The sequence below is a fragment of the Asterias amurensis genome, chromosome 3 (genome assembly GCF_032118995.1).
Source record: "Asterias amurensis chromosome 3, ASM3211899v1".
Taxonomy (NCBI): Eukaryota; Metazoa; Echinodermata; class Asteroidea; order Forcipulatida; family Asteriidae; genus Asterias; species Asterias amurensis.
In genome coordinates this window covers 18,513,524-18,537,431 of record NC_092650.1, presented here as the reverse complement: position 1 = coordinate 18,537,431, position 23,908 = coordinate 18,513,524, and the positions used below count along the sequence as shown (strand labels likewise).

The 23,908-nt window shown below is 37.8% G+C and overlaps 2 protein-coding genes across 2 annotated transcripts; both read left to right on the top strand.

Annotated features, from left to right (window-relative positions):
* Window positions 1-526: 526 nt before the first annotated feature.
* On the top strand, window positions 527-14,682 carry LOC139934766 (stimulated by retinoic acid gene 6 protein-like). Its single transcript, XM_071929173.1, has 12 exons — window positions 527-609; window positions 1,210-1,291; window positions 2,288-2,373; window positions 3,023-3,174; window positions 7,898-8,030; window positions 8,442-8,487; window positions 9,163-9,264; window positions 11,859-11,968; window positions 12,608-12,660; window positions 13,338-13,399; window positions 14,371-14,458; window positions 14,603-14,682. Exons 2-12 carry the CDS (start codon window positions 1,211-1,213, stop codon window positions 14,680-14,682), a joined length of 993 nt encoding a protein of 330 aa, XP_071785274.1. The 5' UTR covers window positions 527-609; window position 1,210.
* LOC139935479 (stimulated by retinoic acid gene 6 protein-like) lies at window positions 14,417-23,901 on the top strand. The gene is made up of 9 exons (XM_071930110.1): window positions 14,417-14,458; window positions 14,603-14,678; window positions 15,584-15,659; window positions 17,022-17,070; window positions 18,814-18,895; window positions 20,662-20,802; window positions 21,638-21,801; window positions 22,316-22,477; window positions 23,698-23,901. The coding sequence occupies exons 3-9, from the start codon at window positions 15,657-15,659 to the stop codon at window positions 23,889-23,891; spliced, it is 795 nt and encodes a 264-aa protein (XP_071786211.1). The 5' UTR covers window positions 14,417-14,458; window positions 14,603-14,678; window positions 15,584-15,656; the 3' UTR covers window positions 23,892-23,901.
* Window positions 23,902-23,908: the final 7 nt, after the last annotated feature.

Sequence of the window (23,908 nt, the reverse complement as noted above, 5' to 3'; positions counted from 1 at the left end):
AGTCTGATATTTTTTTCCAATGTATTAAAACGCAAGCCTCATGACATTTTCTTACTCTGAAGTATCTCAGTTTAACATTAAATTTACACTTTGGCCGTCAGACTGTACGACCTATCTGATTTACATTTACAATGCATCTGTTTTATTCACACTGTGCTATATAAACACTGTTCTATTGTTATTATTATTACCAGCCCAACTCTCCTTCAGACGACGGTTTGCATAGTCTTGATCCAAGACGTTACCGGCGGTATACTTTCAGATGAGGTTGAATACTATCTTGCAACCTGCTTTAAAAAGAGACCACACTAACGCCATAAAAGGAATGCTATGGTATAGTGGTGCTGGCAGAGGGGTCAGCTTTTTGGAAGAAAAACAACCCGCCAAACCGATTGGGATTGTGTTGAATGCACTTGTAAGAAAACCAGCCAAGCATACCCAACAAAGGTCAAACAACATTGTGAAATATTATAACATGCCTTTGTTAAGTGAAATTCGCAGCCTTTTTCGTGCACAATAATCCCCAGTGGTCCATAGTACATCAATCGTCAACCATATTTTGCGCTATTTCAAACCCTGTTCCTCTAATTAGAAGCCGACTTGAACAAGGTGAGTTTACTAAATTATTACCTAGTAATGGCCTATTCTGTACCAGTTACCAAAAGTCATGTTTATGAGCTTTAAAGGCAGTGGACATTATTGGTAATTACTCAAAATAGTTATCATCATAAAACCTTACTTGATTACGAGTAATGGGGAGAGGTTGATGGTATTAGAACATTGTGAGAAACAGCTCCCTCTGAAGTGACGTAGTTTTCGAGAAAGAAGTAATTTTTCACGAATTTGATTTCGAGAAGAGTAACTCGTCCAAACTCGAGATAAGACGAGTCCTAACTCTTTGTGAAATCGACGGCAGGTCATATGGGAAAGTTGAGATTTCGTGTCATAATTTCCTTAACACACCATTAATGAATGAATTAATCCAAGAGTTGTGAAAGAAAAAGCTTGACAAGTTTTGAGATGCGTCCCCTTTCATCATATCAAAAGGTGATAAAAATTGGACAGCGCAATCTCCATTAAAAATATAAGATTTTATATTTTCTTCCCTTAGGCTGTGTACAGTCCAGGCTTGGTGGCTCTTTTGTAAACATGTGATGTCACAGGACACATCGTCTATACTAACTTCCTCTTTTAATATTCAATTGTTAGGATGAATTTGACAAGCAGCGTCTCCACATGCGGGAACAATTTTGTCTTCAATACGTGGTTGAATTACACACTTCTAGCTTCGGTTCGTATGCTACTCATTGCCTCGGTCAAAATAACTGTTTGAATAATGGACGCACACGATCTTCTTTAAATAATGCATTGTAAAGGCACTGTAGATTATTGGTATTTACTCAAAATAATAAGTTGGCATAAAAACTTACTTGGTGACGAGCAATGGAGAGCTGTTGATAGTATAAAACATTGTGAGAAACGGCTCCCTCTGATATAATGTAGTTTTTTGAGAAAGAGGTGATTTATTTTCTCACTCAAGTCTTGAAAGACGTCAGGCTGAAGCCTTTTGGCATCCGAAAGCAATTACACAATCATGTGCAACAAGTCTAACTTTTCACGGATTAGTTACTTAATGCATATGTTGGGATAGACCTTCCCCAAGTGAGAATACTGGTATTTGAAAACCACAAATTCAAGTTGTCCAGTGCCTTTTATTTGATATTGACCAACATTCCACTTACAAGCATCGGGGATGAGTGAAAGGATTTCATTTCCATGTAGGCCTATTAATTTTGTGATTTTTGGAAGTTTGCATTTCCTGTCAATTTCATGTAATGCGACCCTTGGTCGTCATGGAAAATTTTACACTATTGATAATTACTCAAAATAACGAGCAGTGGAGAGCTGTTGATAGTATAACACATTGTGAGAAACAGCTCCCTCTGAAGTAACGTAGTTTTCGAATAAAGTAATTTTCACAGACTTGATTTCGACACCTCAGAGTTAGATTTTGAGGTCCCGAAGTCAAGCATCTGAAAGCACACAACTTCGTGTGGCAAGTGTGTTTACCTGCCATTATTATCTCGCAACTTCGACGACCAATTGAGTTCAAATTTTCATAGGTTTGCTATTTTCTGCATATGTTGAGATACACCTAGTGAGAAGACTATAGTCTTTGACACTTTCCAATAGTGTCCAGTGTCTTAAAACATAATCATTAATAATAGAAATGGATGAGTGAACCACAAACACAAACATGCTCTCGTTTATGTTTTATTTTGATCAGCTCCCGATCATAGTCTTTTTCTGTTTTCTGGAGCGCAGAGTGAATCTCTGGCCGACTTTCTTGAATGGAAGGCCAGGTATTGCAACGTAAGTAGTCTAGACAAGCAACAAGCATAGTATATTAATAACGGGTCTTATAGATGACAGTGGAGTTAGTTCGATATTTGATATTGGACATTCACATAATGTTTGTACAGCGAATATCGATGTTGCTTTTATATTGGATATTGGCATCCACATATTGTACAGCGAATATCGATGTTGCTTTTATATTGGATATTGGCATCCACATATTGTACAGCGAATATCGATGTTGCTTTTATTTTGGATATGGGACATTGACATATTGCACAGCAGCGAATATCGATGTTGCTTTTATATTGGATATTGGCATCCACATATTGTACAGCGAATATCGATGTTGCTTTTATATATTGGATATTGGACATTGGATATTGGATATTTTATTTAGTGCCTTGAGCACTTTTGTGGAATTTTGCACAATCAAGTTCATTGGAACCGGGTTCATTGTTATGAATAAGTATTTTGTCTTCACAACCAATATTAATAAGTTAAATAAACAAAATGAAAAAGAACTAGAAAGAACTTTTAATAAATGATGGGGTGTGAAGAAAAACAAATACTCATAATAATGAAAACTTATAAAGCGCATAAATCCACAAAAGTGCTCATGGCACTAAATGATTATAACTTTATTTCCTCTTAATTTTGGCAGTCCTATTAATCTTATTGACGCTTACAATGACCGCCTGGCGTCGGCTTTAGCTTTTGTTTGTGTGTCTGTTCTGGTCTTCAATAAGATTACACACGATGACCATGAAGCCGTCACACAACCTTCGACTGACACCGTTCCCTTAATGCTGAGAGGTATAACAACAACAACAACAACAACAACAACAACAACAACAACAACAACAACAACAACAACAACAACAACAACAACAACAACAACAACAACAACAACAACAACAACAACAACAACAACAACAACAACAACAACAACAACAACAACAACAACAACAACAACAACAACAACAACAACAACAACAACAACAACAACAACAACAACAACAACAACAACAACAACAACAACAACAACAACAACAACAACAACAACAACAACAACAACAACAACAACAACAACAACAACAACAACAACAACAACAACAACAACAACAACAACAACAACAACAACAACAACAACAACAACAACAACAACAACAACAACAACAACAACAACAACAACAACAACAACAACAACAACAACAACAACAACAACAACAACAACAACAACAACAACAACAACAACAACAACAACAACAACAACAACAACAACAACAACAACAACAACAACAACAACAACAACAACAACAACAACAACAACAACAACAACAACAACAACAACAACAACAACAACAACAACAACAACAACAACAACAACAACAACAACAACAACAACAACAACAACAACAACAACAACAACAACAACAACAACAACAACAACAACAACAACAACAACAACAACAACAACAACAACAACAACAACAACAACAACAACAACAACAACAACAACAACAACAACAACAACAACAACAACAACAACAACAACAACAACAACAACAACAACAACAACAACAACAACAACAACAACAACAACAACAACAACAACAACAACAACAACAACAACAACAACAACAACAACAACAACAACAACAACAACAACAACAACAACAACAACAACAACAACAACAACAACAACAACAACAACAACAACAACAACAACAACAACAACAACAACAACAACAACAACAACAACAACAACAACAACAACAACAACAACAACAACAACAACAACAACAACAACAACAACAACAACAACAACAACAACAACAACAACAACAACAACAACAACAACAACAACAACAACAACAACAACAACAACAACAACAACAACAACAACAACAACAACAACAACAACAACAACAACAACAACAACAACAACAACAACAACAACAACAACAACAACAACAACAACAACAACAACAACAACAACAACAACAACAACAACAACAACAACAACAACAACAACAACAACAACAACAACAACAACAACAACAACAACAACAACAACAACAACAACAACAACAACAACAACAACAACAACAACAACAACAACAACAACAACAACAACAACAACAACAACAACAACAACAACAACAACAACAACAACAACAACAACAACAACAACAACAACAACAACAACAACAACAACAACAACAACAACAACAACAACAACAACAACAACAACAACAACAACAACAACAACAACAACAACAACAACAACAACAACAACAACAACAACAACAACAACAACAACAACAACAACAACAACAACAACAACAACAACAACAACAACAACAACAACAACAACAACAACAACAACAACAACAACAACAACAACAACAACAACAACAACAACAACAACAACAACAACAACAACAACAACAACAACAACAACAACAACAACAACAACAACAACAACAACAACAACAACAACAACAACAACAACAACAACAACAACAACAACAACAACAACAACAACAACAACAACAACAACAACAACAACAACAACAACAACAACAACAACAACAACAACAACAACAACAACAACAACAACAACAACAACAACAACAACAACAACAACAACAACAACAACAACAACAACAACAACAACAACAACAACAACAACAACAACAACAACAACAACAACAACAACAACAACAACAACAACAACAACAACAACAACAACAACAACAACAACAACAACAACAACAACAACAACAACAACAACAACAACAACAACAACAACAACAACAACAACAACAACAACAACAACAACAACAACAACAACAACAACAACAACAACAACAACAACAACAACAACAACAACAACAACAACAACAACAACAACAACAACAACAACAACAACAACAACAACAACAACAACAACAACAACAACAACAACAACAACAACAACAACAACAACAACAACAACAACAACAACAACAACAACAACAACAACAACAACAACAACAACAACAACAACAACAACAACAACAACAACAACAACAACAACAACAACAACAACAACAACAACAACAACAACAACAACAACAACAACAACAACAACAACAACAACAACAACAACAACAACAACAACAACAACAACAACAACAACAACAACAACAACAACAACAACAACAACAACAACAACAACAACAACAACAACAACAACAACAACAACAACAACAACAACAACAACAACAACAACAACAACAACAACAACAACAACAACAACAACAACAACAACAACAACAACAACAACAACAACAACAACAACAACAACAACAACAACAACAACAACAACAACAACAACAACAACAACAACAACAACAACAACAACAACAACAACAACAACAACAACAACAACAACAACAACAACAACAACAACAACAACAACAACAACAACAACAACAACAACAACAACAACAACAACAACAACAACAACAACAACAACAACAACAACAACAACAACAACAACAACAACAACAACAACAACAACAACAACAACAACAACAACAACAACAACAACAACAACAACAACAACAACAACAACAACAACAACAACAACAACAACAACAACAACAACAACAACAACAACAACAACAACAACAACAACAACAACAACAACAACAACAACAACAACAACAACAACAACAACAACAACAACAACAACAACAACAACAACAACAACAACAACAACAACAACAACAACAACAACAACAACAACAACAACAACAACAACAACAACAACAACAACAACAACAACAACAACAACAACAACAACAACAACAACAACAACAACAACAACAACAACAACAACAACAACAACAACAACAACAACAACAACAACAACAACAACAACAACAACAACAACAACAACAACAACAACAACAACAACAACAACAACAACAACAACAACAACAACAACAACAACAACAACAACAACAACAACAACAACAACAACAACAACAACAACAACAACAACAACAACAACAACAACAACAACAACAACAACAACAACAACAACAACAACAACAACAACAACAACAACAACAACAACAACAACAACAACAACAACAACAACAACAACAACAACAACAACAACAACAACAACAACAACAACAACAACAACAACAACAACAACAACAACAACAACAACAACAACAACAACAACAACAACAACAACAACAACAACAACAACAACAACAACAACAACAACAACAACAACAACAACAACAACAACAACAACAACAACAACAACAACAACAACAACAACAACAACAACAACAACAACAACAACAACAACAACAACAACAACAACAACAACAACAACAACAACAACAACAACAACAACAACAACAACAACAACAACAACAACAACAACAACAACAACAACAACAACAACAACAACAACAACAACAACAACAACAACAACAACAACAACAACAACAACAACAACAACAACAACAACAACAACAACAACAACAACAACAACAACAACAACAACAACAACAACAACAACAACAACAACAACAACAACAACAACAACAACAACAACAACAACAACAACAACAACAACAACAACAACAACAACAACAACAACAACAACAACAACAACAACAACAACAACAACAACAACAACAACAACAACAACAACAACAACAACAACAACAACAACAACAACAACAACAACAACAACAACAACAACAACAACAACAACAACAACAACAACAACAACAACAACAACAACAACAACAACAACAACAACAACAACAACAACAACAACAACAACAACAACAACAACAACAACAACAACAACAACAACAACAACAACAACAACAACAACAACAACAACAACAACAACAACAACAACAACAACAACAACAACAACAACAACAACAACAACAACAACAACAACAACAACAACAACAACAACAACAACAACAACAACAACAACAACAACAACAACAACAACAACAACAACAACAACAACAACAACAACAACAACAACAACAACAACAACAACAACAACAACAACAACAACAACAACAACAACAACAACAACAACAACAACAACAACAACAACAACAACAACAACAACAACAACAACAACAACAACAACAACAACAACAACAACAACAACAACAACAACAACAACAACAACAACAACACTAACACTAACACTAACAATAACAATAACAATAACAATAACAATAACAATAACAATAACAATAACAATAACAATAATAATAATAATAGTAATAGTAATAGTAATAGTAATAGTAATAGTAATAGTAATAGTAATAGTAATAGTAATAGTAATAGTAATAGTAATAGTAATAGTAATAGTAATAATAATAGTAATAGTAATAATAATAATAATAATAATAATAGCGCCCTCTCGGGTCGGGCTATGGTGTTCATGAGGTCATGATCCTTCAGGCACTTATATTACGTTTCTTTGCAGGAGTCCTGGGATTCCTGAACAATATTTGGAAGGCGCTCTTAGTGTGTACGGCAAGTTATCCGATCTTTTTGTGCCTGGGCACCAAGCACAAAGTGACTGGAAAAGCGATTGGGGTTGTCTATAGTCTACTATGGTGAGAACAATATCTCTGCAAGTTACCGAAGAATCCTGGGGTCGATTTCACAAAGAGTGACTCTATAAATACCTTTTTGAGTGATTTTTCACTCTGTCCTGGAAGTGTGAAATAACCACCACTCTTTTTAAAGAGCCATTTGAGGGACAGCTGGAAATGTAAAGAGTGGTGTTTTTCACTCTTTTACATTTAGAGAGTAGGAATTCTAACTTGGGACTATCATAGGAGATATTAAAAACCTTTGGCTAAATTAGAACAAGTCACTCGTCCTAACTCGAGATTAGACTAGTCTTAAAACTTTGCAAAATCCAACCCCTGGACTTTTATCACTGGCGAGACTGAGCCGAAATCTACTCGAGAATTCAGATATTTTTAGTTTACTTTTTGGTGTCACCCTTTTTGTATCTTTAGGACTGCGTTCTTCATTGGTCGACTCGCTGGATGCAGAAATGAACTGGTAATTTCTTCAGAAATGTCTCCGATGTTTTCTTCGAAATATTACATGAGTATATCATACTCCTTTTTATATCGTTGGCAAGGTGCCGGTTTTACACATCTCATGATGACAATTTTTATATTTTGGTATAATATTGACAGCCACTGTCCAAGTAACCATTGTGTATTATTATGTCTGACGATTTAAGATAAATATGAAAAATTAATAAAATTATGGTTTACTCAATTGCCATTGACACACTACACTCTAGGCACATGTAACTACAAGGGCCCATGGAACACTAATGATCAGCCGTCGATTTCACCAAACTCCTCCTAACTTAGGATTAATCTTAAGACTTAGGACGAGTTAAATTCCGTATCCGATTACGTTAGGACGCACTAAACCCACCCTAAGTTACTCGTCCTAACTCAAGATGGATTAATCTTAGCGTTTCGTGAAATCGGCTGCAGGCCTCTGCTCTTATTGAACGGCCCCTCATGTTGTGAACACATACATTGATAAATTATCATCGCAGGAGTCTTTGCATATTGCAATTATTAAAAGAGAAAACCTGTTTTGACTGTTTAATTAAAATAATGTGTATTGCATAAATTGTGTCTAAACTCCTGCCGTGTTGCATTGTTGGTGTAATATGCACTAAACGTGTTTTTTTCTATCGTTAAAATTACCTAGTCAGATCTATTGATAAGTGGACCCGGCTTTGTGTTTTTCGTCCTCTTGACTTTCCGGTTTGGGCACGGGCTGGTGAAATACTTAAACCGATTAAGGCTTTCGGTAAGTTTAATTTAATATGCACTTGAACTTATATAACGTATGCTGGGACATGGTCCTTTTCGCAAATACCGATTGCGCAAGTGCTAACTGTACAGTGGTGCATGCTGGTCCAGCTAAGGATCAAACTTTGTCTCTAGCTAGACCAGCATGCATCTCATTCCACGCATAACGCGTGGGTACCGAGTATTTGCGATAAGGTTTGTACGTGTTTGCGGCCGGATCCGAATTGGTGGCTACGGCCACGGCTACGGCCGGATCGCCGCGTCATCATGCATTGAAGTATAGGACGCCCTTAGCAACACCCCTGGCAACGGTCGTAGCCGCAGCCGTAGCCACTAATTCGGACACGGCCTGCCATCTACCGGCAACTATAAAGTCCTTAGCAACAGCCTTGGCAACAGTCGTAGCCGTAACTGTAGCCGCAAAGTCGGACAACACTTTATAATGCACATAATACTGCGCGTCGTGGTGGTATTCTTTCAAAACGTTAATAACCCGTATTTAATAACGACACCAGCTGTGCGGCTGAAAGTTGTATGTTATTTAAGTTGTGGCCATTGATTCATAATTTGGCTGCACTGGGCCTGACAGACAGTGCGGCTGAAAGTTGTATGTTATTTAAGTTGTGGCCATTGATTCATAATTTGGCTGCACTGGGCCTGACAGACACCCCCACCCCGGGGGTAAAAAATCGGAGGAACAACCTAAAACCAAGTTGAAATTACCAATAGTCCTAAATGTACAATTCTTAACAGAACACAATATCAGCCGCCAGACAATGTTTTGCTGCATTGGGCGCGGCCCGACAGACACCTACCCTACCGGGTTAAACATCAAAGGAACCACCTGAAACCAAGTTGAAATGACCAATAACAATATTCTTAATACAAGTTTCAACTGCCAGACGAAAGTTTTGCTGCATTGGGCCCGGTAGACAACTCCCCTCCCCCGGGCTAAACATCCACCTGAAATTAAGTTGAAATGACCAATAACAATATTCTGAATACAATTAGCATCAATCACCAGACGAAAGTTTTGCTGCATAATTGGGCCCGGCAGACAACTCCCCTCCCCGGGTTAAACATCAGAGGAACCACCTGAAACCAAGTTGAAATGACCAATAACAATATTCTTAATACAAGTATCAACTGCCAGACGAAAGTTTTGCTGCACTGGGCCCGGCAGACACCTCCCCCCGGGTTTCATCAGAGGAACCACCTGAAACCAAGTTGAAATGACCAATAGCACTGCACTGTATTCTTAATACCAGCATCAATCACGCCAGACACCCCCAACCCGTTTAAGAATATTGTTATTGGTAATTTCAACTTTTAGGTTTTAGGTTTTAGGTCGTTCCTTTGAAGTTTAACTCCGGGGTTGGGGAGGTGTCTGAGGGGCCCAATGCAGCGAAACTTATGTCTGGCGGTTGATACTTCCCTTTGTATTTAATAATATTGTTATTGATCATTTTAACTTGGTTTCAGGGGGTTCCCCTGAAACCCGGGGGAGGGGAGGTGTCTGCCAGGCCCAACGCAGCAAAACCTTTGTTTGGCGGTTGATACTCTTGTATTAAGAATATTGTTATTGGTCATTTCAACTTGGTTTCAGGTGGTTCCTTTGAAGTTTAACCCAGGGGGAGGGGAGTTGTCTGCCGGGCCCAATGCAGCAAAACTTTCGTCTGGCAGTTGATACTTATATTAAGAATATTGTATTGGTCACATTTCAACTTGATTTCAGCAGGTGGTTCCTTTGATGTTTAACCCGGGGAAGGGAGGTGTGTGCCGCGCCCAATAAAGCAAATATTTGTCCGGCGCCTGACATTGTCTTGTGTTCAGATTATGCCTACTGGTAATTTCAACTTGGTTTTAGGTCGTTCCTCCGATGTTTAACCCCGGGGGTTGGGGTGTCTGGTAGGCTCAATGCAGCCAAATTAAGAATCGAGGGCGACAACTTAAACAGTATACACCTTTCAGCCACACAGCTGGTGTCGTTATTAAATTACGGGCTTATAACGTTTGAAAGAATACCACCACGACGCGCGGTGTCGGCCGGGGGCGGAGCGCCAAAAGGGGGAGATTTTAGCATATTTTAAGAGGCTGTATCTCGGAAACGACATGGGGTATGGATTTAATTTTTGGTTTGTGTTCATTTTAGCCATAGTAGAACAGTTAGACAAAGTTTCATGTAAATCTGAGGTAATTTGACAACTGGTTAATTTCAACCCATAGGTTTGTACACTAAATATTTGGGGGAGGGGGTGTCTTGCAGGCCTAATGCAGCAGAAAATTTGTCTGGCGGTTGATTTTGTTTACTTAGTATCATGGTAATTGCCATTTCCACTTGGTTTCATCATGGTTTCATGTGGTACCTAGAATGACATTATTCAGCCCATTATTTTGCCTCTTTGTTGGGGGTCCACGTGCTACACACAGCGGGGGGTCCCCGGCAGACATCCATATCTGATTATGTCAGGTTATCCACCAAACGCTCCTGTAGTCAAATATTGGTACCTCGTTCCTTTAACCAAAGTGCTCTGGGCTGCCGGTCTATATGTATCATTGACTTACACGTCGGCATGTATGTTTAAATTACAGAGTCTTAAGGGAAACACAGCACCGAGTCAGTCTGCACCATCAAAGTTTAAGGAATCTCATTTCTACCAAAGGACTAAGTATTTGCTGTCAAGACCACTACCGAAGGAGTAGTAAATATCACAGTTGTATTGAATAACAAGTTAATGGGGGCACATTGTCTTCGAACATGTTCATGTTTGGAATTATACAGTGTGTTGTTCTGAGTGCGTGGCGATTAAAAAGTCATAAATTTGTCTTTTGAAATACAACCAGCACCAGAACACTTCGGTGCACCATTTTGAGTAAAAGTTTTGGTCCTACGATTCTACAATTTCAAGGCATATTATGTGAGTCATACACCTTGGGATGTGGAATAATCTTTCTCAGAGCATCAAACAATCTTCCTCATTAGCCATCTACAAAACTTCACCTAAAGCCTGCATTTCTTTGAAAAAAATGAATAAAACGCTCAATGAGCGATAACTCCAAACTGGTGGTTTAGTTTTATATAATTCTCATGAAATATGACATTTCAGACAGAAATATTTCAAAGGATGTTTTCTACAATCATCATCATTAGACAGTGTAAGTTGTGTATAAATGTGTGGTCTTAGATTAGTTTTTCTTCATTCTGTAATGTTCCTTTAAAATGGACGAAAATGGCCGTCGTCCCTTGAAAATAACTGGAAGAGACATAGTGTTCGTTTTTATTTGCTCTAACAAAAGTCATAGTGATCCAAAATCTTTTGTAACTTTGTTCTCTTTTGTAGTGGAGGAAACTTCATATTGCGAGAACTTCGGAAATATTTTTGCCATGAAAAAGGTACGGATTATTAGCGAGCAAAAACGTGAACGTGAACGTTAAACCTTTCTGTTGTTTCTGGGTGACGTCATCACTTTGGCCATATTATTGCATGCTCACGTATGACGTCTGCGCGCACGTAAGTACCTGACGTGAAAAATGGTAACCTCAAGTATGCTAAAAACGTAAGATTTTAAAGACACAGTTTTCTGACGTTCACGTTCACGTTCACGTGGAACGTGCAGCTAAACCTCCCACGCGAGTCAAAAAAGAGTGCGCCACCAATAGCTGGTTCTTTAAAAGGCAATTGTTTAACACCATAATTGAAACAACATTAGAAGCACAATTACTAATTAATGGCAATAATGTCTGTGTTTAGGAATCACCTTTTCTTGTGCACTCTCTCGGTGGCGCGATTAATTGTGACATAAATTTTATTCACATTCCATGCGCCTTAATAACAACCCTTCTAGACAAATGTGATTACATTTTATGGTAATTTGACATAACCTAGAATAAAAACAAGAACTTCTTTAAAATATCTAGCACAGCATTTACAGGTGTTATTGCTAACTGAATAATAGGCCTATACACTGATTCATCACCATGCAATGTCTGTTGTAGTTTGTTTTGTACAAACATTATATCATGATGCATAAGTTGTACATTTTGTAATAATGATGTTTTCCACTTTGCAGGTTTCAAGTTTTCTAGACAGAACACTTCTGTCCTTGCTATGGTATTGTTACTGACATACTTGGTAAGATCAAGTTTGAGGAAGTTTTATGTACATGTTATGAAGTACAAATCATGTTATCGTTTAGTTTTCAATAAACTCATCCAACCAATGGTATATTCATCTCACATTAGGCCTAGTTTTTGATAAAACCGATTGGGGACTACGTCGTTTCTTTTGCTTCCATGAAATGGAATAATCTTCCCCAGAACATCAACACTCTACCTCATTAGCCTTTTTTTCAGAAATTATTAAATGAGTAAAACGCTCACTGAGCGATAAACTCGAAACCGGGAAAATAGTTTTATTTGTTTCTCATCAAATTAAGAAATTTCAGACAGAAATATTACTACTATCATCATCATTAGACCGTGTTTAATTTGAAAGTAAATCTGTGATCGTGGATTTTGTTTTCTAACAAATTCTGGACACGTTTGGTAATTCTCACTTGGTGTATCCCAACATATGCATAAAATATCAAACCCGTGTAAACTTGAGCTCAATTGGTCGTTGAATTTGCGAGATAATAATGAAAGTAAAAACACCCTGCATGGTCACACGATGTTGTGTGCTTTCAGGTGCTTGATTTCTTGACCTCAAATTCTAAATCTGAGGTTTCGAAGACAAATTCGTGGAAAATTACTTCTTTCTCGAAAACTACGCCACTTCAGAGGGAGCCGTTTCTCATAATGTTATATACTATCAACCTCTCCCCATCACTTGTTACCAAGTGATGTTTTATGCTTATAACCATTTTGAGTAATTACCAATAGTGTCAACTGCCTTTAACGTACGGTGCTGATGGACGAGCATTGGAATGGCGGCTGACAAATTGTACAATTAAAGGGACACGTTGCCTTGGTTCGGGCGAGTTTGTCTATACACTGTAAAACAAAACAAAAATCCGAAAAGAATTGCGATGCTTTACCTGGCAGCTAGGGTGCCAGGGGCTCTATATTGACACCAAGTTTATTTCCATTGTTTTATTTATCCAGACTTGCACAGTCAATTACAGTTACTTATTGCCACTTTTGAAAACTATCGGAGCCTTGTCCTACGTCTTGCTTGAAGTTGATTTTGAAGGTAAGTCTAACAAGTCTTGCAGTGCATCTGCCTTCTCACTATTGCATGGTTGATCAGGAACTAAGTAATTTATTTTTGGTCACGATTGTTTGATCTGGGGCAACAATTTAACTCAAGTTTTCGATAATCAATTGTATCTTGTAGTGACGTTCTGGCTCGCCAATATTGTCGCCTTCATCTTCTGCGTGTTGTCAAACATTGATGCCCAGAAGCGGTACAGGTGAAAATTCAACTTTATTTATCGTTTGATCTTTTGTTTTATTTATTTGTTTTATTTTCAGGCAACACACAAACACTATACAAACAGAGAAATAACCTTATCAATAAGACTACAGAGAACATGTCTGATGATAACCAAAAATCGAAAATAATCACTATCTTAAAGGCAGTGGACACTATTGGTAATTACTCAAAATATTTGTTAGCATAAAAACTTACTTGGTTACAAGTAGTGGAGAGAAACGGCTCCCTCTGAAGTAAAGTAGTTTTTGAGAAAAAAACTAATTTTCCACGAATTTGATTTCGGGACCTCAGATTTAGAACTTGAGGTCTCAAAACCAGCATCTGAAAGCACACAACTTCGTGTAAAAATTAGGGTGCTTTTTCTGTCATTATTAGCTCACAACTTTGACGACGTCCGAGCTCAGATTTTCACATGTTTGTTGTTTTATGCATACAATGTTGAGATACACCATGTGGGAAGACTGGTCTTTGACAAATACCAATAGTGTCCAGTGTCTTCAAAAGGCGATTCAGACAAAACGACACACAAAGGCACACAAGTGCAAGAGAAAACACGTCATAAAAATGTTAAAATTGTATAGAAAATATAAATTAAATTTATAACATCTAGAGAAAAAAAACCCGATAAGCATCCGCTCCGTGTTCTCGGGTGGGATTCCAACCTTTGCAATTCTAGAGCAATGTCATACCAACTACGCCACCGAGTATATGTTAGAGGCAGTTGGAGTCAAAGAGCTCGGAAGTACTGAGTATACAGTGCTAACACACATCGGTAAGGGTAAACCCGAAATTATTATTCTTTGACATCTCCATTAAAGTGTTTACTTTTGTTTTATTGTAGTAGGACCTAACATGATTTTGTTGATTTTTTTATTCCAACAGAGAACACACTTTGCAACTATGGAAAGGCGATCGGTCATTCCAGGCAGGAATTGTTCTCAGCAATGAGGCCATTATGGTAACTTTCACTTTGAAAAAAAAATTAGTTTATGTTGATGTATTCTGAACCATATTCCTGATTGAAAAAGTCGTTATTTACGGAGTTCGATTTTAGAACTAAAATGTTGTCATGCTCGTGGATGATGCAATATCAAAAGCGCCCCGGTCAAATTCGCCCCTCACAAAGTCGCCCCCTGACAAGGTCGCCGCCATCAGAGTCGCCTCGTGTGTGAGTTGGAGTCATTTCCCAAGGTGACGGTGACTTTTTAAGTGAGGGGGGGGGGGCGACTTTGCTAGGGGCGACTTTGTATAAGGCGACTTTGCTGGGGGCGAGGCGACTGTTTTCCGTGACGCAATAACTCACCAACAGGAAATATAACGGGACTCTTGTCACACAAGCACTTTTAAAGGCAGTGGACATTATTGGTAACGGCTCCCTCTGAATGGACATAGAGAAAGAAGTATTTTTTCTACGAATTTGATTTCGAGACCTCAAGTTTAGAATTTGAGGTCTCGAAATCAAGCATCTAAAAGCACACAACTTCGTGTGACGAGGCGACCTCGCAACTTCGACGACCGATTGACCGGTTTGTTATTTTATGCATATGTTGAAGTGAGAAGACAATGTCCAGTGTCTTTAAGTAGAAAACTTGGGGGGGGGAAACTGCATTTAATATTGTGCTAATTTGCCACTTTCGTTTAGTTAACGTTGTCATAATTACTTAAATACTGGAAAAAAGATGTACCAAACAAACAGCTGCATTAATCTAACATTATTTACACTAAACTTATTTTGATCTACATGGTATTGCCAAGCAGATTTGCCAAATAATTAGTCATGACTCTATAGTTTGATCCAGAGTCGCAGACTTGCCCAGCCCCAGTACTACTGGTGGCTAATACAAAATCTAGCGTAGCCAAGCAAGACTGCCTTGAACCAAAAAAAGGTAAATTGTTTTCCTAACTGTGTATGTCTGTACCTTGATGTGAAAACACTATTTTTAGAAGTACTGTATATTAAAGACACTGGACACTAATGGTAATCGCCAAAGACCAGTCTTCTCACTTGGTGTATCTCAACATATGCATAAAATAACAAACCTGTGAAAATTTAAGCTCAATCAGTTATCGAAGTTGCGAGATAATAATGAAAGAAAAAACACCATTGTCACACGAAGTTCTGTGCTTTCAGATGCTTGATTTCGAGACCTCAAATTCTAAATCTGAGGTATCAAAATCAAATTTGTTGAAAATTACTTCTTTCTCGAAAACTATATTACTTCGGAGGGAGCCGTTTATCACACTGTTTTAATATTATCAACCTCTCCCCATTACTAGTAATCAAACAAGTTTTAATGCTAAACAATATTGTTCTCCACAGATGCAAAGTACACGCTATATTGGTTTTCGCCTCGCGTTTGCCATAATCGGTGAGAAAATAAAAATAACATAGTAGTTGTTTTTTATCAGATCACTCCCTATATATTTGTTCATCCCATCATAATTTTTGGGGGAGTTGTTTATGGGGTTAATTAACCCCCACCAAATCACTGGGTTTATCACTTTAATACAAATTATATTAGTTTTTGCTTACCTTGTCATTGTCATTTTTTTCACTATATAGTCGTATGTCTGTCCGTGGGTCTGTCTGTCTGTCTGTTGGCTATTTGTATATAAGCATGTACCTTTAGGTTATGTATTTTGTCATGTAAAGGCAAGCCGCTATAATCAACCTGGCAAATTTTGGGCCTTCCCTTCTTGCCTTCTTGCATTCTTGCTTTCCCTATACTTTATTCCTTTTCGGTATTTTATAATATAGGTTTTCTCGGTCAAATTCGGCAAATGGGCAGCCGATTTCATCTTCATCGGTTCGAATTAGAGCTGATATGCCTCTCCAGTTGTAACTGTGTTTCAAATTCAGAATATGGCCATTCAATTTCGTTTCGAGTCGAGTTTAATTTCTTTAGCACTCTGTTCAATTTAGCGTATCGTCATTCTTTTTCGAGACACACGCCTCAAGAAGCGACTATGATCTTGAACGCTGCGTTGATGAACTTTTAAATTGAATGATTCTTTTGTGAAATCGAATAAGGCAACATTACATTTAACTAATCTTAAAACGAAATTGAATGACCCTTTTCAGTAGCATTCGATTTCGCGCGAAATAGAACAGCTTGAATATTAAATTGCCTGCTCATTTTCCGAAATTGGCAAAAACAACCTATACATGTATGCATTACAATGTAGTTCTGTGTTATTTTGTGGAAATAAATGTGAACTGAATTGAATTGGTAGAGCTGACGGCGTTCGAAATAACAAAACGGTGGCAATTTTGGCTGGTTTCGTTTTGTGATTCAGACGAAAACGGTATTTAAAAAAATGCAGGTAAATTTATTACCTTTTATCCTGGGCCCAATTTCATAGAGCTGCTTAAGCAAAAAATTTTGCTTAGGCAAAAAATTCATTGCTTAGTAAAATCAGATTACCGGCCAAGACTCCACTCAATTGTTATGCTAAGTAAACAACAGCTTAATACTAGTCATAAGCAATGTATATGGCATGAAATTTTGGCCAGTAACATGTTTAAAATGAGCGAGCTATTTTCGTGCTTAAGCAAATTTGTTGCTTAAGCAGCTCTATGAAGTTGGCCCCTGGTTGTAACAGCCACAATCAGTTCTTTTCAGATATCGATTTTTCAAATACTACGACTTCATTTCAGAGAAAATATTTCACAGACATAGAATGGTTCTTGTATGAATTTCATTAATGATATGTTTATCCATATAAACATTGTGCAATTAAACCACAAATGATACTAATAATTATAGTGGCTTCTTCTTATCCGTCACTCGGTGACGCCTAAGGCGCTTTAAGATACCGTATTTCCTGCAAGGTATGTGGGACTGTGCGTTTGAATTATAAGATCTACTCCTTTTATAAAAACATAACACCTTTAGTTTACAAGGTGCTGTGGCGCAATACGCTGCAAATCAAACCAGAAACACCGGGGAGAACCCTTTCTCTTTTCGATAAGTGCACTTGGTTATATGTGTGTTACACAACACACGGGACCAATGGCTTTACGTCCCACCCGAAGGACGAAACAATGATTAAGTGTCGTGTTAAAGTGTCACAAACAAAGTGGTTTCCTTTAAAATTCTGATTAATTGCAGGTTACGATATTCTACTGCTCGTCATCTGGCCCTGTTTTGTACTATTCAAGCTATTTTTCGTCTTCGCTTTTGAGAAATATTGGTATGTAAAGACAGATAAAGGCAGACAGATGCTTTGTTTAATTATACAATATAAACAAACAAATCACTGCTAAGAGTGCCCCAACATAGGGTCTTCACTCACCCTAACTAATTTCCATCAATCTATCCGGGACCCAATTCCACAGAGTTGCTTAAAGGCACTGTGCACTTTTGGTTATTACTCAAAATAATTATTTGCATAATAGCTAACTTGGTAACTAGTAATGGAGAGAGGTTGATAGTATAAAACATTGTAATAAACAGCTCCCTCTGAGGTACCGTCTTTGAGAAAGAAGTAATTTCTCATTAAAATATTTGAATTTGATGTCGAGAAATCAGAATTTAATGTCGAGGTCTTGAAATCAACCATCTGGTTGGAAGCACACAACTTATGCAACAAGGTCGCCTTTTTTTTCAAAAATAATTTTTTTTGTGCTTAAGCAGTAGCTTAATGAAATCGGACCTCAGCTGTACCTGTAAGCACAATATCTTGCAAATGAGCAGTCAATTTCATTTTCATGTGTTCGAGTTAGAGCTGTTTTGCCTCTCCGGTTGTTAGTGCGTTTCAAATTCGGCCATTCGATTTCGTTTTGAGTCGAGTCAAATTCCTTTAGAACTCTGTTCAATTTAGTGTATCGTCATTCTTTTTCGTGACACACAGGCCTCAAGAAGCGTCTACGAATTTGAATGCCGCTTTGATGATTTCTTAAATTGAATGATTATTTTGTTAAATCGAATGACGCAACATTACTATTGACTAATCGTAAAACGAAATCGAATTACCCCGAGTATACATTCGATTTCGCACGAAATAAAATAGCTTGGTGGTTAAATTGGCTGCTCATTTGCCGAAAGTGGCCAAGAAAACCTATATTAAGCAGAAACAGGTTGCCGGCCAAAATTACATTAAAAGCTGTGGCAAGGGTCATTTTTTCTTCCATTACTATCTCGCAACTCCGACGACCAATCGAGCTCAAATTTTCACAGGTTTGTTATTTTATGGATATGTTGAGATACACCAAGTTCAATTTCATAGATCTGCTTAGTAAGATCAGATTACCGGCCAAGACTCCACTCTATTGTTATGCTAAGTAATCAACAGCTAGCTAAATACAAGTCACACGCAATGTATATGGCGTGACATTTTTGCCAGTATGAAAACATGTGGAAAATAAGCGAGCTATTTTCGTGCAAAAAATTAGCTTAAGCACGAAAATAGCTGGCTTATTTTACACATGTTACTGCCCAAATGTCAAACCATTTACATTGCTCGAGACTGGTATTTAGCTGTTGTTTCTGAGTGGGGGTCTTGGCCGATTATCTGGTTTTACCATGGTTTTACTGAGCAAGGAATTTTTTGCTTAAGCAGAATTTTGTCCAGTGTCTTTACACGATGACTTTGGGACTCATAGGAGTTGCTTATCAAGATTCCCCGCTCACTCCCTCCCCATCACCGCGCACATAATTTTATCGTTTGCAACAAGACTACGTTTTTTTCGTTGGGTGTGATGAGGGTACACTAACCGTTGTGTCCCTGAGCAGGACACTTAACTCTTTGCGTCTTTCAACCCAGGGGTAAATGGGTACCTGTGAAGGCAGAAACGGTTCTTTTTGAATTAGCTAAGTGGCGCAAGTTGCACGGGTTGAATACTCCTCGGTGAGCTGAGATGGTTTAAGATCAAGTGTCCACCAGGGGTAATAATATTTGAATCACTTTGAGACTTATGTTATTCCTTTTCATTTTCTCATTCTTGATTTTCGATACAGGCTAACCGTTGTGGTGTTCTTTGTTTGGCGTTTTGTGCAAACCGTAACGACTCGTTCAGTGTTCCTCCAAAGGGTTGATGATGAGGACCGGTCTCTAAATATATTCAGGACAAGAAAGACTTACCTTGGTATCGATAACAGGTAAAAATAATGTTATAAAATGGTTTGCGGTAACAACATGTAATGACTATCAGTTGGGATGGTTCTGAAAAGAACCGTTGGTTTCAACTCGACGTTTGGATCAGTATGCTTTGATCGTCTTCTAGAGAAAGCTGGACTCTGACGATGCATGCTGCAATGTTGTTAAAATAAATTTTACATTTTGCTAATCACTCTTTAAGTAAATAGCAATAGCAAAGTTTGCCTACAGCAGCTTTACATATTATAAATCCTTTTTTGTGAAACATTTCCTTTCGAAGTACTATACACCAACAGTTATTTAAATCTGAGAAACACTGTAGATCGTTTACAATAAATTCATTGTATATTGCCTTGTGATAGACCTAGACTGCATGCGTGCATGCAACACTTCCTCACGGATCCGGTTTGGTGGGGGTCCTGCTATTGTTGTTTTGTTATTACCTTTGCTAAAGAACCCCCTTGTGGGGTCCAAGTTGAACCATGGTCTAACCCTTAGGGCCTACGTGTCTTTACTAACTAGCTATAGATGCAGTTCGAATCCCATGTTTTAGCAGCGAGTACCGCAACGATATTTGTTAGTAGATGTTAAATTTGCATGGATACAGAATTATACTGTGGGGTCCATTGTTGCATGGCCTATAGAAAGACCCCACAAGGGCTCGCCCTTAAGCCAATCTCTATTATTAACCCTCGGGCCATTCTTACCCACGAATGGCGCGCACCTCGGGCATTATCCTATACGTCCCATACAGAGTAGTTAACGTCACTAACAACTAACATTCAGTTTCTGCATCCTAATTTACTGTTTTCTGTCTGTCTTTTGTTCCAATTTCAGACGTGTTTTCAACGTTGTCTTCTACTTCACGCTGTTTGTTAATTTTATCATAGGCGCAGTGCGTGTTGTATTTCGTTTGATGATCAGTGTTGTCATCGGACTCTTTCTTATTGGTCGAGTTGACCGATGCGCTATGCAGCGTGACTGGGAATCACATGATGATGGTATGTACTGCTGAACAGTGTTTTGGACGAGTAGGCGTGAGGTCCCCATACTCGTCCTCTAGTTTACCCACGAACACACTCTAGTAAATACACTGAGCAAACCCGGTAAAATTTCTAGCAAATACGGTGGTCATAAATGCCTCCGAAAAAAGACCGAGTTTAGTTTTGAATGGGAGACTTTTAGGACGCTGGTTGGCAGCAGACTTACCAGGTAAAATACATTGTTCTCGGTAATGTGCACATGCTCAGAAATACGTAAACAATGGAAGTTAACCATGTAAGTCTGCTGCCACCTAGCGCTCAACAGTCTCCCATTAATGTAAATTTTTGTCAAAGTCTCCCACTCTCCCACTGATGTGCATTTGTATTACATTACTTACTTTGCTAACATAGCCAGCAAATGCTCTGGTAGCAAAAAAAAAAAACACACCACAATTTAGAAATGTTCCTTTGATCATCATTATTATTGTTACTAATTATTATTAATACGTATTATTAAATCCTTTCCCGCCAGCGTTCACGGCTTACATCAGTTTCCTGCAACTTGAGGTTTCTCATACACATCCCGTTGTCATCACATTCTGCCACTTACTGAACGAGTTGATCGCTCAGCGAAAACGTGACCTGACCCCTCAACCAGTGCCAGCTGAAAACATATATGCCGTTGTCAATGAAGGTAAATTGCGCCTTGGAGCAGGTAATTTCAATGCATGCTCAGTGGATTTTTGTTGCATTTAGGCTTTACCAAGTTTAACTGAATTTTAGGCAATATTGTAGAGCAGCCTTCCCAATTTTTTGTGGATGTGATCTCTTGTTTGTTTAGATGCACTGGGCACCTTTGGTAATTGTCAAAGTACATTCCTCTCACTTGGTGTATCCCAACATAACGCATATTACATAACAAACCTGTGATTTTCTTTACTCAATTGGTCGTCGACGTTGCAAAAGAGAATAATGGAAGAAAAAACACCCTTGTCGCACAAATTGAGTGCTTTCAGATGCTTGAATTCGAGACCCAGCTGAGGTCTCGAGTTCAACTCAAAAATATTTCAGCGAAAAACTACTTCTTTCTCAAAAACTACCTTAATTCAGAGAGAGCCGCTTCTTACAATGTTTTACTCAACAGCTCTCCATTGGTATTGCCGAAGTTTGAGTAATCACCAATATAGTATACGGTGCATTTAAGGCCTACGACATACGTATAAATGGGTGGTGGGTAGAAAAACTGCCACGGATGACAGTTTTTGTCTGCTATTATTAAGTAGTGAATTATTCAATGATCCATTGATGTTTACCCTCATTTTCTACGTTTGGCTTGGGCTTCAGACCATGTTTACCTTTGTCACATGTTTGTAAAAGAGCCACAGAGCCTGGGCATTCGGCAGGCTTGGTTTGCCACAGCCCAAAGGAAGAACACAATATCTTATGGAAATTGCACTGCCTGATTCTTTTAATCAAATCTTTTGACAAGAAGAATTGGGTATATATCAAAACTTGTCCTGCTGTTTTTTTTTCTAAACTCATGAATTTATGTGAAACTCATGACAGAGAATATAATTTTTAAGTTGACTGTACCATGTGTATTGTCTTGCCTATCAGAAAGGCCCTGGAGTGTGTAAAAAAAGGTTACATGGTCTATATCAAAGTGATAGTCAATGGGAGACTTTTGTGACGCTTGGTGGCAGCAGACTTACCAGGTAAAATCCATTGTTCTCGGTAATGTGCGCATGCTCAGAACTACGTAAACAATGGAAATTTACCTGGTATAAGCCTGCTGCCACCTAGCGTTCCAAAGTCTCCCATTGAATTCTTGATCAGTAGTTGTGCCAACTGTTAAGCGCTTTCTGTTTTTCCTGGCTCTTAAAAAAGAGAGTATACTTTGCTTGATTCCCCAAGGTTTTTCGCAGACTACCTCAGAGGGCCCCTCCTCTTGCCGTCCGGCCGTACCGACCGTCGATCGCGTGATGTCCTCCCGGGTCCGCAACCGATGGTTCCTTGCGCTGACTTTGACTCGCAACCCAACGCTGATTCCACTGCGTAAGAAACCCAAGGACGAAATCTCATCAATTTTGGTGCTAAATGTTGGTTAAATACCAACCCCCACAAT